Source organism: Salvelinus alpinus, chromosome 22 (assembly GCF_045679555.1).
Source record: "Salvelinus alpinus chromosome 22, SLU_Salpinus.1, whole genome shotgun sequence".
Lineage (NCBI taxonomy): Eukaryota > Metazoa > Chordata > Actinopteri > Salmoniformes > Salmonidae > Salvelinus > Salvelinus alpinus.
This window is the reverse complement of record NC_092107.1, coordinates 10,412,121-10,427,768: the sequence shown is the minus strand read 5'-3', so window position 1 is coordinate 10,427,768 and position 15,648 is coordinate 10,412,121. Positions and strand designations below refer to the sequence as shown.

The window sequence follows — 15,648 nt, the reverse complement described above, 5'->3', positions numbered from 1 at the left end:
CGTGTGTGAGCATGTGCATGCCTATGTGAGTGTGTTTGTGTCAGCCTATGGGTGTGTGTTGGCCTGTGTGTGTGCGTGTTACACAGTCAATATAATCTGGGAGCATGTTGATTGCGTCAGTGTGTGTATTTCATCGGGCTAATGAAGAGATGCTTTCAGGGTCTGCTGATTCATGTATCCAGATGCATGGAGGACTCTATATCACCCAGATTGATGGACATGTATTATTTCACTGTCACTGCAGAGAGGGAGGAATAATCTACTGGAGTCAGTGGGTTCTGTGTGGGTCTTCTTTCTTTCTTTCTTTCTTTCTCATAGATTATGCATGTATGAACTACACATTGACACATCCAGCCCAAAGCAGGAGGTTTAAAAAAAATGTGCTGGAGCATGTCTTCAAGTATGGGCTTTCTGGATTGGGTTAAATAACAGTGCCTGTTTGTTTGTATGTGTTTGTGTGTGGGCGGTGGATGGGGGACGGGGCATGGGTTTGTGTGTGTGTGTGTGTAGACAAAACAGACGCTGTAGGCTACATCCCAGTGAGTCCACAGACCCACCTCAACACCCACAATGCGGTTCTTCACAACCCCAGAACCCCACAGCATTCCTGCCACCAGACTAGATGCTCCCCACCCCCTGTCTCGCTCTCTCTCTCACTGTCTCTCGCTTGCACTCTCTCGCTCTCTCTCTCTCTCTCTCTCTCTCTCTCTCTCTCTCTCTCTCTCTCTCTCTCTCTCTCTCTCTCTCTTTTTCTTTCTTTCTTCCTCTCTCTTTGTGCTCTCTGTCATTCTCTCTACCTATCTTTGTCTTTCTCTTTGTTTCACTCTCTCTTTCTCTCTCCTCTCTCTCACTCTCTTGTACTCCCTTCATCTTTCTCAGGGTATCAGGGCAGTATGTGTGAACAGAGGGTGGACCCATGTGCCTCCAGCCCCTGCCACAACAACGGGAGCTGCTTCCCTCAGGGTCCCGGCCTGGACTTTGGCTGCAGCTGTGCTGCCGGCTTCACCGGCCCAACCTGTGCCCAGCTGGTGGACTTCTGTGCCCTCAACCCATGTGCCCATGGGATCTGCCGCAGTGTGGGCACCAGCTACAGGTGTCTGTGTGTCCCAGGTGAGCCATTAAATAACAGTGCCTGTTTAAATGGCGGGTACTCTCTATCTGATCAACCTTCCATTATCCACACTATAGATAAGCTCTAAGACTATCTAACAGATTGATTCTCCCACAATAAATCAGATATCACAGTAAACCTGACACATATAATATACAGTGCATTCGGAAAGTATTCAGACCCCTTCACTTTTTTCACATTTTGTTACATTACAGCCTTATTCCCCCCCCCAAAAAAATGATATCAATCTACACACAATACCCCATAATGACAAAGCAAAAACAGGTTTTTATTATTTATAATTTTTTTTTTTTTTTTAAACAGAAATCTTACATTTTAATCTCACATGTTGAAGCACCTTTAGCAGCCTCAAGTCTTCTTGGATATGACGCTACAAGCTTGGCACACCTGTATTTGGGGAGTTTCTCCCATTATTCTCTGCAGATCCTCTCGAGCTTTGTCAGGTTGGATGGGGAGTGTTGCTGTACAGCTATTTCTCAGGTCTCTTCAGAGATGTTTGATCGGGTTCAAGTCCGGGCTCTGGCTGGGCCACTCAAAGACATTCAGAGACTTGTCCCGAAGCCACTCATGCATTGTCTTGGCTATGTGCTTAGGGTTGTTGTCCTGTTGGAAGGCAAACCTTCGCCCCAGTCCGAAGTCTTGAGCACTCTGGAGCAGGTTTTCATCAAGGATCTCTCTGTACTTTTCTCCGTTCATCTTTGCCTCGATCCTGACTAGTCTCCCTGTACCTGCCACTGAAAAACATCCCCACAGCATAATGCTGCCACCACCATAATTCACTGTAGGTATGGTGCCAGGATTCCTCCAGGTGTGATGCTTGGCATTAAGGCCAAAGAGTTCAATCTTGGTTTCAAAAGACCAGAGAATCTTGTTTCTCATGGTCTGAGAGTCCTTTCTGTGTTTTTTTGGCAAACTCCAAGCAGGCTGTTATGTGCCTTTTACTGAGGAGTGGCTTCCATCTGGCCATTCACCATAAAGGCCTGATTGGTGGAGTGCTGCAGAGATGGTTGTCCTTCTGGAAATTTCTCAAATCGCCACAGAGGAACTCTGGAGCTTTGTCAGAGTGACCATCGGGTTCTTGGTCACCTCCCTGACCAAGGCCCTTCTTCCCCGATTGCTCAGTTTGGCTTGGTGACCAGTTCTAGGAAGAGTCTTGGTGGTTCCAAACTTCTTCTATTTAAGAATGATGAAGGCCAAGTTGTTCTTGTGGACCTTCAATTCTGCAGAAATGTTTTGGTACCCTTCCCCAGATCTGTGCCTTGACACAATCCTGTCTCGGAGCTCTACGGACAATTCCTTAGACCTCATGGCTTGGTTTTTGCTCTGACATGCACAGTCAACTGTGTGACCTTATACAGACAGGTGTGTGCCTTTCCAAATCATGTCCAATCAATTGAATTTACTACAGATGGACTCCAATCAAGTTGTAGAAACATCTCAAGAATGATCAATGGAAACAGGATGCACATGAGCTCAATTTCGACTCTCATAGCAAAGGGTCTGAATACTTATAAGTAAGGTATTACAGATTTTTTATTTTTAATACATTTGCAAAAAAACTGTTTTGTCATTATGGGGTATTGTGTGTAGATTGATGAGGGGAATTTTTTTATTGAATTCTGTAACGAAATACATCGGGAGTCAGGAAACAAGTGCAGAAGGTGAGTTTAAAAATGAAACGATTCAGTTGAACAGAACATGACAAGCGTACAGAACGTGAGAGAAAACAATACTATCAAGTGACTGCTGTCTACTGAGGGCTAAATAAAGGGGGAGTAAAAAGGAGATAATGATAACCAGTTGTGTGTAAGGATTGTTGCCAGGGCCGTTGGTTAGTAGACCGGCGTGAGAGTACCCCCCCCCCCCCCCCCACGTGCAGGACAACGCCCAGGAGGACTGCCCCGAGGGAAAGGAGCGGGCCAGTCCGGACGGCGGAGAGAGATGGTAATTCCGGATGATGTTGGGGTCCAGGATGTCTGCTCCTGGGACCCAAGAGCTCTCCTCAGGACCGTACCCCTCCTAGTCCACCAGGTATTGTAGCCAACCCCCACGATGTAAAAAATCCAGGAGGGACCAAATGGCATAGGTAGGGTTCCACTCGATGTCCAAGGGAGGCCAGGGGGGTGTCTTGGGGGACGGCATCTGCCAGGGGACCAGGAACCACTGGCCTGAGGAGGGAGACATGAAAGGATGGTGAGATCCGGTAGTTGGAGGGGAGTTGTTGACGATAAGTTACCTCATAGACCCTCCGGAGGACCTTGATGGGCCCCACAAACCGGGGACTCAGCTTCTGGCAGGGCACGCGGAGCGGGAGATTCCTAGTGGAGAGCCAGATGCGATCACCAGGATGGAACATCCGCCTCACTGCGGTGGCGGTCCGCCTGATCCTTCTGATGACGGAAACACTCATCCACTGCAGGGGCCTCGGTCTAGCTCGGAGTCCATGAAGCCAGGGCCGGATGGTATCCCAGGACGCACGTCAGCCCGGTGGAGGAGTGCCGAAGTGAGTTCTGGGCGTACTCCTCCCAGGGAAGGAACCGGACCTACTCCCCCTGCCAGTCCTGGCAGTAACTCATTAGGAACCTCTCCAGCTCCTGGTTGTTCCTCTCCACCTGCCCGTTGGACTGAGGCCGGTTCGCGGATGTCAGGCTGACCGTGCCCCCAGCTTCTCCATAAAGGTTTTCCATACCCGCGACGTGAATTGGCGACCACGGTTGGAAACGATGTCCTCCGGAAGACCGTAGTGCCGAAAGACCTTCTGGAATAGTGTCTCCGCGAACTGGAGAGTGGTAGGCAGACCAGAGAGAGACATAAAACGTAAGGATTTAGAGAATCTGTCAACAACCATAATAAGTGGTAAAACCATCAGAAAGGGGGAGATCAGTTCCGAAGTCTACGGACAGAGAGCGGTAGGTAAACCAGAGAGAGGGATAAAATGGCAGGATTTAGAGAATCTGTCAACAACAACCATAATAGTGGTAAAACCATCAGAAAGGGGGAGATCAGTTACAAAGTCTATGGACAGATGTGACCAAGGCCGCTGAGGCACGGGAAGGGGAAGTGGTTTCCCTGCTGGAGCGTCCCGGGGAGATTTGGATTGGACACATACAGAGCAAGAGTTGACATATTGGGCGACATCCTGCGCCAAGGTGGGCCACCGGTACTTGTCGGAGAGGAAATGGATGGTGCGGATGATACCTGGGTGTCCAGTGGAGAGGGATGTGTGCCCAGGTCAACAGCCGATCCTCTTACCCCCGTGGGGACGTAGATGTGTTCTGGAGGGCAGGTAGCCGGAGCGGGTTCCCTCTCCAGAGCCTGGCGGATGTCCACATCTACGTCCTAAAACACGGGGCTAACGATACGGGAGAACAGATTGATGGGCTGGAGGGCACTCACAGGACCCTCCACCGACGTGGAACCACAGGGTACGGGATTGCATGTCCTCTGGCATCCTGGTCCCCAGGCAGTGATTCTTATCCTCGACCAGGAGATGGTGGGGTTATGACGTTGGAGTCATGGGAGGCCGAGGATGACTTTGTGTACAGGTGGGGTGATGATGAGGAAGGCCGGGGTTAGGGCAAAGGTAGGGCAAGGCCGTGGGACCCCTGGTGCATGGGTCCCACGGTGAGGGTGAGTGGTGCTGTGATGTGCGTAATTGTGTCGGATCCCAATGGTCACGTATCCAGGGCTTGAACCGGAAAAGGAGAGGAGAGCGGGTACACAGTTATGGTCCGGGAGGAGGCAAGTTCCTGGTTGATGAAGTTCCCTGCGGCACCAGAGTCCACTAGAGCTGTAGAGACAACACCTGAGGGACAGCCAGCCAGTGAAATGGGAACCAAATTATGATGATGGAATACTCATGCCTACCCTGGGAGATGGAAGATCACGGGGCCGCCCCTCTGCTCTAGTGGACCTCGGGTTCGGATGCACCGGACACCACTGAAGCTGGTTCCCATCCTGGCGGCAATAGGGACAGAGCCCCAGGTGTCTCCGGTGACGCCGCTCTGCCACGGAGAGGTGTATGGCCCCTACCTCCATGGGTTCAGGCTCTGCCTCAGGACAGCCAAAGGAGGGAGGCGAGTGCGAGGTGGGCACCGGCGCTCCCGAAGATTGCCACCCTGACTAGCCAACTCCGTCTGGACCTCTTCACGCAGTCCTCTCCAGAATAGAGTGTGGAGCACCGGCTCATTCCATCCGCTGGAGGCTGCCACAGTCCGAAAGATGAAGGTGTACTTCGCAGCAATCTGGGCACCCTGCTGGAGTTGGAGAAGTCACTCACCTCCCTCTCTGCCCTCTGGAGGATGGTCGAAGACCGCCCTGAAGAGAGCCAAGAACCTCTCATAGGAACCCAGCTCCTCCTCTCCTCTCTCCCAGACGGCTGTAGCCCACTCCAACGCCCACCCTGTCAGCAGGGAAATGACCGTGGCAACCTTGGATCTCTCGATCGTGGTTGCTCCCATCTGATAGGCGAAATAGAGGGAGCACTGGATTAGGAAGCCACGGCATTTCGACGGAGTACCGTCATACTTTTCCGGAAGGGACAGTAGGGCATCGCTGACCTGGGCGGACAGCTGAGTAGGCTGGGGGACTGGCTCACTGTGACCACCCGCGGTAGGAGGCCTTCTGATAGGGGTATTGAGAGCCTCACTGGGTGTGTCGAGGCGGTAGATAACGCATAGGTCTTCCTCCATGGCCATACCCAGTTGCGTCAGCTGGTTCGGGGTGTTGGTGGAGTAGATGACCCTGTTCCTTGATCGTCTGGAAGATGGTTTTATCCTCTGCTGCTTCCATGTTGCGAGGTAGTATTCTGTAACTAAATACGCCGAGAGTCAGGAAGCAGGTGCAGAAGGTGAGTTTAATAATGAAACAATGCTGATGAACAGAAAATGAGAAGCGTACAGAACGTGAGAGAAAACAATACTATCTAGTGACTGCTGTCTACTGAGGGCTAAATAAAGGGGGAGTAATCAAGGAGATAATGATGACCAGGTGTGCGTAATGATTGTTGCCAGGGCCAGTGGTTAGTAGACCGGCGACATCGAGGGCTGGAGGGAGGGAGCGGGAGTATCCATTTTAGAATAAGGCTGTAAAGTAACAAAATGTGTAAAAAGTGAAGGGGTCTGAATACTTTCCGAATGTACTGTGCAACATCATAAATTAGCATTGTTACTACTCATCGTTCCACAACCCATTCCCCACCCCAGTGATATCATTGATTACGACACACAGTGGGTAACGCATGACTGACGTGTCATTACAGGCTCATTGATCATGCCACTGGTTTTTATGGCTCCATGCTCAGATTAATGGTGTGGAATGATGACAAATCATTATCCCTTATTCAGCGTTGTAACCAGACCTGGGTTCAAATAGTATTTGAAATAATTTCAATTACTTTAGCTGGGCTTGATTGAGCTTGCCTGGTACAAGGGAACCAATAGAATAGTTGCAAAATTGCAAACCCTGCCCATTTGGCAGGCTAAAACAAGTGGTAGTAATATTGGAAAGATTTAAAAACAGTATTTGAACCCTGGTCTGGGTGTGACTGCAGGACCCTATCAGTAGAACCATCAACACAGTCTGTCCTAGAGCTCCCTTTATGTATCTTTCCGTCTTTCAGTTTTAATTTTGATTTAATTTGCAATCTTAGGTTGAGCGCGGAGTGAGAGAAACTCTAAATTAGTAATGGACGTTTTTTATTTTTTACCGAAATGAACTAATTCCACCTTTTTAGATCACTTCACTTAAAATCGTTCCTTTGGGGATCACACTATCCACTCTATTGTCCTCTGTAGCCAGATACTTCTCACTGTGTTCATACTCTCATTAGTATATTCTTGTCTCATAACATTGCATTATGTTATTTGTTCTCTCACAGAAACAACCTCTGACCTTGCATTGGTACAGTATGTTCCTTCCCATGTATATACTGACAGTATCTTCACACATAATATAATATCTCTTTTCACCTTTCACTCTAACATATTCTCTGTTATTCTCCATTGCTCATCTCTTTCTCTCTTTGGCTTTCTGTCCCGCTCTCTTTGTCTCTCTTCCCTCACCTCATTTCCCTCTCCCCCTCCTCTGTCATCTGGTTGCCATGGCGATAGATTTTTATTAGGATCTCTTTTTATTAGGTGAAACAGTTGCTTTCCACTTCCTTCCAGACCATTGTCTGTCTGCAACCGTTGTCTGACTACACAAGTTGGGCAGATGATGTCGTCCAATCACACATTTCCATTCTTACAGCCACCATCTAATGGGAATGATGTGATTGGTGATTTGCAATCAGCATTCCAGACGCTTAACTCTCCACACCCAGACTCCACACACACATAGACATGCGTATGTTCATGCACACACACACATGCAAGAAGGCACACACACAAGCAACCAAAACACACACACATACAAACACACACACACACACATACAAACACACACACACAAACACAGACAGACAGACACACACATCAGACTCGCTTATGGAAATAATTGACCTTTTCTCCTGTTCATCAATATGCCAGCTGGTGTCTGTGTCCTCTACAAGGAGAGGAGGCTGTGAAGGAGCTCATATATCTCTAGTAGTGGATCCCAGGCTCCCTGTATCCATATCAGACAGAGGAGAGAGACTAGCCAGAGGAAATGGGTCTGGGAGTCTGGGAAAGGCACTTGACATTTCACTGACTTTTTATGAGAACCTCTGGGATTTATCAAGGCTTACTTTGTATGTAAATGTTTCCTCTCATGGTAAACGACAAACACATGCACACACAAGCAGACAGCCAGACACACACACAGCCCAATACACACTCACACACGCATTACACATACAGACATGTCTATACTCAGTACGGTAGCTTCTGCTTGTAAGCTCTGAAGAAAGAACACAATGTCCTATGTCAACTCTGAGATTCTGTCAATCACTGTGTTCTGACCTTGGGCTCATACTGCTTCTCTTTTATGGGGAAAAACACCAAAACCTACTGTTCTCAGTCCCAGTGCAAACCTGCCACCCAGTGGCAACTGGAGTGTACTGCATTTAATAGACCACCAACAGTCACGGCTGAATCATGCCTGTATCGATGTAACCATAGAATTACACCTAGAATTGATTTAATAGGATGTCTGTGGATGTAACATCCACAAGGTTTTGCCATAGTCATGTAGAGAAACAAATGCATTGACTTGTTCCGTCTAAGTGATAATCTGTATATAGAAATAAATGCACATTGAACCACTTTTATCTCACCCTTTAAAAACATATCTTAAAAAATATGATGTGCTGAGGAGTGTTTCACCGTGATCTTCTCGGTAGTGATATCTAAACGTAATCATTACTTGAACTGTCATCTAATATTATGATCAAAGACAGTGTGTGTGTGTGTGTGTGTGTGTCTCTCCCAGGGTACCATGGTCTGTACTGTGAGGAGGAATACAACGAGTGTCTGTCAGCCCCCTGCCAGAACTACGCTACCTGCAGAGACCTCATCAACGCTTACGAATGTGTCTGCACTCCCCAGTATGAAGGTAGGTGTGTGTGTGTGTATGTGTGACTGACAACTCAACGGGGACAGTTTTAAGTATGTTATCCTGGGGTGGGCTTGTGTGATGATGCTGATACTGCAATATGTATGATAATTCAATGAGTTTTTACAACCTGTATTACAAATGTATTCATATAAGTGATTGTGTGTTGTCTACAGTGTGTTTTTGTAGTAGATTGCGAGATAGTGTGCTGAGTTGGTGTAAACTGTTATATGTAGAGCAGACCTGGATTCAAATACTATTTGTAATCATGTCAGATACTTATGCTGTGCTTGATTGAGCTTGTCTGTTGCAATGGAACCAATAGAAAAGTCCCAAAAGTACAAACACAGCCCCCCTGGCACTCCAGACAGGCTAAAGCTAACGCTTAAAGTGTTTGAAATATTTCGAATGGTATTTGAACCCAGGTCTATAGAGAGTACTGTGTGTGCGTCATTAATGGGTCATATGTGTGTGTCCCTGTGCAGGCAGACACTGTGAGATCTACAGGGATCCTTGTCTGAAGGCTCACTGTCAGAACGGAGGACGCTGTGATAGTGTGGGCCTCAATGCCACCTGTGTCTGCCCACCTGGTTACCTGGGTGAGGATTTCAACTCTGCACTGTATGTGTGTGTTTTGTGTGTGTGTGCATGCGTGCGTGCGTGCGTGCGTGCGTGCGTGTGTGTGTGTGTGTGTGTGTGTGTGTGTGTGTGTGTGAATACACGTCTGTCACCCAGTGTCACCCAGTCTATCATAATGGGCCATGGTGACACAGGTGGGAGTAGGCTGTTCTGACTAGGGAGTAAACCCCCTCTGATCACTTTGAAAATATACCTGTACCTGCTGTTCCAGTTAAACATAACCCTCCCCCCACACTATCGGTTCTCTCAGGGGAGGACTGTGAGGTTGATGTCAACGAGTGTGAGAGCAACCCCTGTCATCACGGTGGAACCTGCATCGACCAATCAAATGCCTACACCTGCCACTGCCCCCCAGGCTGGATAGGGGCCAGCTGTGAGATACGTAAGTACATTACCCAGAATCCCCTGTTTGAAGGAGTTAATTATGATATATGATTACATGTATATGCCTTTCTTAGGTTATTCATAACAATCTGTCTGTCTGTCTGTCTCTCTCTCAGACTTGCAGTGGAAGACGGCCCACCCCGAGGACACCCTGACCAACATGCCACGTCACTCCCTCTACATCATCATCGGTGCCCTGTGCGTGGCCTTCGTCCTCATGCTCATCATCCTCATCGTGGGCATCTGCCGCATCAGCCGCATCGAGTACCAGGGCTCATCTCGCCATGCCTACCAGGAGTTTTACAACTGCCGCAGCATCGACAGCGAGTTTAGCAACGCCATCGCCTCCATCCGCCATGCCAGGTGAGACGGCACAATGTTCGCCTACTATAAGAATACAAGTGCCCCAACATTGTTAACATTTAATGTATTCATTTGATTCAGCCATTACAAACACCTCCTGTTATAGATTTACTGTTTACCTGGAGATAAAGGCCCATTCAAGTTTCAAGTTTTTAATGTCACATGCACAAGTACAGTGAAATGCCTTTCTTGCAAACTCAAAACCCAACAATAGAATAATCAATAACAATGTAATACTAGAAAAATTCACGAGATAAAGGCCCGTTCCGGTAGATTTGTGGGGAGATGTATAATACCTCTCTTACAACACCATATTCGTATTACTCTGTTAGTAACATGCAACATATCCTTTATAACATTACACTCCCCTGCCACCTGTATTTCATTCTCAACCTAGCAACTCTACACTTGAAACATTAAGAACTGTCTTGCGTGTAGCTGGCGGTCCTACCTGAAGTGATGTTCCATATATGTGTTTTCTTCCCCTCTCTCAGATTTGGGAAGAAGTCCCGGCCGGCCATGTACGACGCTGCACCCATCACCTACGAGGACTACAGCCCTGACGACAAGCCCCTGGTCACTCTGATCAAAACAAAAGATTTGTAGAAAACACAGAGGCAGCACACCCACCCACACACAGTACCACGCATCACCTGTTCACACATACAACTAACTGCACATGTTCGGATGTGCACCAATACACACAAATGCAAACCATTTAGTATTTCTTTACATAAACATTGAAAAAATAAATGTGGACAAAACAATAGTTCTGCGGGAAGAAAAATACTAATCTATTTTACGGTTGGAACATCCATAAAGCTACTGTAGCATAAGAGTGTACCTTGCATTATTTTAGTAGGTATTGGGTGACATTGCCATGTTGGTTGCTTCTTCTCTCCAGTAGAACGTGACTACATTACCCAGGATGCCATTGGGGTCCTAGAGGGTGCGGTTCCTGACGTCCCCCACCAACCCATGAGCTCAGTTTAAAGTGTAGATTCAGCAGAGGCTGCTGATAGGAGTTCTTACAGGTGTGGTAGAAATAGGTGCACTTGTCATAGTGCAGTACGATATATATATATATCTTTCTATATAAAAAATCTGCAGTAGGTTGCCTTACTTGATGCATGGGTAGATTTGATGGTTTCTGCATAATTTTGAAACCCTCCGTACATTGTGATTAATTTACTGTATCTTTACCAGGTTTGTGCCAAAATCGTCTCCTTCTTCAGGCAACAACGTGTGGTAGAAGTAGAACAGACGTAAAAAAAACACTATGGGGGAAGCTTTAAAACAGTGTTTTAAAAAAACAAACATTGGTTGTCATGTTTTTGTTATTTACAAGTTCTGTACAAGTAAAGAAGGAGAAATAATTGTATTCACAGTGTTGTATGGTTTCCCTATATGAGGACAGTGTTTTTCGCAGGAGTGGTCGGAGTAGCCAATGGGCGGGTCTTGTGTGGATGACTGACAGGTGGGGAGGGCGGGTCTTGTGTGGATGATTGACAGGTGGGGGGTCAGCTGGTGAGTCTGCTCCAGTAACATGTGCTTCTGTGTCCCAGGTATAGGTGTCTCTCTCTGTTTGTGTGCGGTTGTGTTGTTCCACTCAGGGTCAACCCCTGGGTGCATTGGTTTTGTGGCGTCGGATGGGCGGCACATTTAGACCATTCCATTGGTTCTTTAGTAAAATCTCTGCCCACTCGGAGCACCGAGTGAGCTCTCCACTTGACTGATGTTTAGCCAACTAGGGTCATTGTCCTTTTTTTAAAGGAGAAGAACCACATGATTATTATCTATGTTCAATGATGTAACAATAAAGGTTTAAGTGAACACAAACCCAGCTGGTGTCTCGTGTGAGTTCCGTGGTGTTTGTTCTTATCATGACACCAGAGGTCTATTTGTGTCTAGGAAAACATTTGACTCACAGGGTTCTGTTGACTCAATGGAAATGTACTATAACAAGACTTGGTCACTGTAATACACGTGTTTAAACATGCATTTAATATGTAAAACCTCAGCTCACTGACGCACTCATCCCGTCACGCCGGTTCGAGCATTGGGCAGCAACAAAGGATCGCCACTTCCTGCGGTCTTTGGCCATCTTCTCCGCTGTGCTCCAGCTCTACTAGTGTCTACTGTTCATTGTCTCCATGTTGTCTTGGGCCTCCCTTTCTTCTGTGTGTCTTCTGGAGTCCAATGGACAGCTAACCTTGGAATGGAATTTGCATATCTTCTTAGAACCTGTCCAATCCAGCTCCAGCAGCGTCTCTTGAGTTTTGTGACCAAAACCTCAGCAATTAGATCTCAATACCCTTGAACTGGGAAAATAATACTGAATTCGCAAAGATGATTTATCACGACATGACAACTGGATTTGGATAACCTCCAAAGCACAAGACTAAGTACTCTTTTTGAACAAAGCACAAGACTAAGTACTCTTTTTGAACAAAGCACAAGACTAAGTACTCTTTTTGAACAAAGCACAAGACTAAGTACTCTTTTTGAACAAAGCACAAGACTAAGTATTATTTTTGGACAAAGCACAAGGCTAAGTACTCTTTTTGGACAAAGCACAAGACTAAGTACTCTTTTTGGACAAAGCACAAGACGAAGAACTATTTTTGAACGAAGCACAAGACTAAGTACTCTTTTTGGACAAAGCACAAGGCTAAGTACTCTTTTTGGACAAAGCACAAGACTAAGTACTCTTTTTGGACAAAGCACAAGACTAAGTACTCTTTTTGAACAAAGCACAAGGCTAAGTACTCTTTTTGGACAAAGCACAAGACTAAGTACTCTTTTTGGACAAAGCACAAGACTAAGTACTCTTTTTGGACAAAGCACAAGGCTAAGTACTCTTTTTGGACAAAGCACAAGACTAAGTACTCTTTTTGGACAAAGCACAAGACGAAGTACTCTTTTTGGACAAAGCACAAGACGAAGTACTATTTTTGAACAAAGCACAAGACTAAGTACTCTTTTTGAACAAAGCACAAGACTAAGTATTATTTTTGGACAAAGCACAAGGCTAAGTACTCTTTTTGGACAAAGCACAAGACTAAGTACTCTTTTTGGACAAAGCACAAGACGAAGAACTATTTTTGAACGAAGCACAAGACTAAGTACTCTTTTTGGACAAAGCACAAGGCTAAGTACTCTTTTTGGACAAAGCACAAGACTAAGTACTCTTTTTGGACAAAGCACAAGACTAAGTACTCTTTTTGAACAAAGCACAAGGCTAAGTACTCTTTTTGGACAAAGCACAAGACTAAGTACTCTTTTTGGACAAAGCACAAGACTAAGTACTCTTTTTGGACAAAGCACAAGGCTAAGTACTCTTTTTGGACAAAGCACAAGACTAAGTACTCTTTTTGGACAAAGCACAAGACGAAGTACTCTTTTTGGACAAAGCACAAGACGAAGTACTATTTTTGAACGAAGCACAAGACTAAGTACTCTTTTTGGACAAAGCACACGGCTAAGTACTCTTTTTGGACAAAGCACAAGACTAAGTACTCTTTTTGGACAAAGCACAAGACTAAGTACTCTTTTTGGACAAAGCACAAGGCTAAGTACTCTTTTTGGACAAAGCACAAGACTAAGTACTCTTTCTGAACAAAGCACAAGGCTAAGTACTCTTTTTGGACAAAACACAAGGCTAAGTACTCTTTTTGGACAAAGCACAAGACTAAGTACTCTTTTTGGACAAAGCACAAGGCTAAGTACTCTTTTTGGACAAAGCACAAGACTAAGTACTCTTTCTGAACAAAGCACAAGGCTAAGTACTCTTTTTGGACAAAACACAAGGCTAAGTACTCTTTTTGGACAAAGCACAAGACGAAGTACTATTTTTGAAGGAAGCACAAGACTAAGTACTCTTTTTGGACAAAGCACAAGACTAAGTACTCTTTTTGGACAAAGCACAAGACTAAGTACTCTTTTTGGACAAAGCACAAGGCTAAGTACTCTTTTTGGACAAAGCACAAGACTAAGTACTCTTTTTGGACAAAGCACAAGACTAAGTACTCTTTTTGGACAAAGCACACGACTAAGTACTCTTTTTGGACAAAGCACAAGACTAAGTACTCTTTTGGACAAAGCACAAGACTAAGTGAAATACTAAGACCTCGCCTCACTTAGACTAGTGCTTTGAAAACCAACTCAAAATTATATCATATCAATATTGTGCATTTCACAACTCCTGAGAACCTTTTCAATCTTATCAACTGAAGGAAAAACAGGTAAAAACCAGAGGTTTTGTCAGCACTGGCGTTATCTATCATCAAGCCACCAAAAGACACAACGGACACTATATGACCTCAACAACACTGGCCAGACAGTTTTCAGAATTAACTCAACACCCACTACAATAGGACAATGGGCAACATGTTTCCACTAATAGACACTCTCTCCATGCCTTGTTGCTCCAGACAACATGCCAGCAGTGGGAAATACATATGTTGTTAGCCCTGTGTGGCCTTGGTGACCTCCTGCTTGATCCAGATGTTCCCAGAGTAAACATCTGTAAATACAGGCTAGCTGTGGTGTTGTCTCAACACTCACCGCGCCTAAAAAAAAAACACACACACACACACACACAAATACACCCAGGGCCACACACACACACAGAGCCGCACGGACACACACACATACACACACACACACACACACACAGACAGACTGAGTGGAGATGAGAGGAACCAGTGGTTATTGATGAGTTTCACCCTACACTGCAGTCTGAGTGGGGGACTTTCGTTGACCTCTACCCCCTTTCCCCTTTCCATGACCTCCAGGGTCACGGGCACTGTTTGGCCTCCGTAGGGATCCATTGGTGGGGATAGCTCCTATAAACTGAGTCATGGACAGATCTGATGGAGCCATTTCACTGGAGCCAGAAGGCTGGAATGTAGAAGCGCGCCATCAACCATCAAAACCATGCCCGTTTGGGCAAACCATAACAGGACACAGCAATTAGTAAACCAAGCTGTGGAGTAACTCTGACCAAAATTGCTTGAAATACTAGCAATATTTTTATGTGAGCCTTTAATATGCAGTCAATGGAATTATTTTGCGAAATTCCATCAGGAAAGTTTGTTTCTGTTCTCTGTGTTCTCTGGCTTGCAATAGGGCTCGTCCTGTCGTTACTTGCTGCTGCCGCTACCGTCCCCTGCAGACCAGTCTCGGAACTGCTCGCAGGCGGAGCTTCACGCTTCATTGGAATTCACTGTCTGTTTCTCCAGATTGCAGAAGAGGAGAAGCAAGCGCCGAGAACGAGCAGATGTGAGCTGGACTACACAGAGAATAACCAGCTTCAGTAGAGACGGAAACCTTTGATTTTACTAAAATGTGGCAGCCAGCGACAGAACGATTGCAGGTATGGATTGATTAGTATTCCAGACCAGCACATTTTTAGGGATATTAATGTCTGTCTGATGTTTAACGGCATGAAAACCCATCGTGGATATTAGCCTGGTCTCTGTGTTTTTGTGTGTTTTTTTGCTCAGATGCAAAACACAGTCTTCTCCGGCTGTGTTGTGTGTTTCAGTTCTATCATTGCACAAAGGATTGTTTTATTACGCAGGTGGCCGCCTGCGCGA

At 46.1% G+C, this 15,648-nt stretch overlaps 2 protein-coding genes across 2 annotated transcripts in view; both read left to right on the top strand.

Moving 5' to 3' along the window:
• The window catches only part of LOC139548979 (delta and Notch-like epidermal growth factor-related receptor), a 73,104-nt gene extending 61,213 nt beyond the window's left edge, over positions 1 to 11,891 (top strand). Inside the window, exons 8-13 of the mRNA XM_071358990.1 lie at positions 880 to 1,110; positions 8,540 to 8,662; positions 9,148 to 9,261; positions 9,552 to 9,683; positions 9,802 to 10,048; positions 10,543 to 11,891. Coding sequence (XP_071215091.1) covers positions 880 to 1,110; positions 8,540 to 8,662; positions 9,148 to 9,261; positions 9,552 to 9,683; positions 9,802 to 10,048; positions 10,543 to 10,654 — 959 coding nt within the window. The 3' untranslated portion in view covers positions 10,655 to 11,891. The remainder of the gene's footprint in view (positions 1 to 879; positions 1,111 to 8,539; positions 8,663 to 9,147; positions 9,262 to 9,551; positions 9,684 to 9,801; positions 10,049 to 10,542) is intronic.
• A 3,390-nt stretch (positions 11,892 to 15,281) lies between these two features.
• The window catches only part of LOC139548976 (PTB-containing, cubilin and LRP1-interacting protein-like), a 36,369-nt gene continuing 36,002 nt past the window's right edge, over positions 15,282 to 15,648 (top strand). The window contains exon 1 of the mRNA XM_071358982.1: positions 15,282 to 15,425. Coding sequence (XP_071215083.1) covers positions 15,396 to 15,425 — 30 coding nt within the window. The 5' untranslated portion in view covers positions 15,282 to 15,395. The remainder of the gene's footprint in view (positions 15,426 to 15,648) is intronic.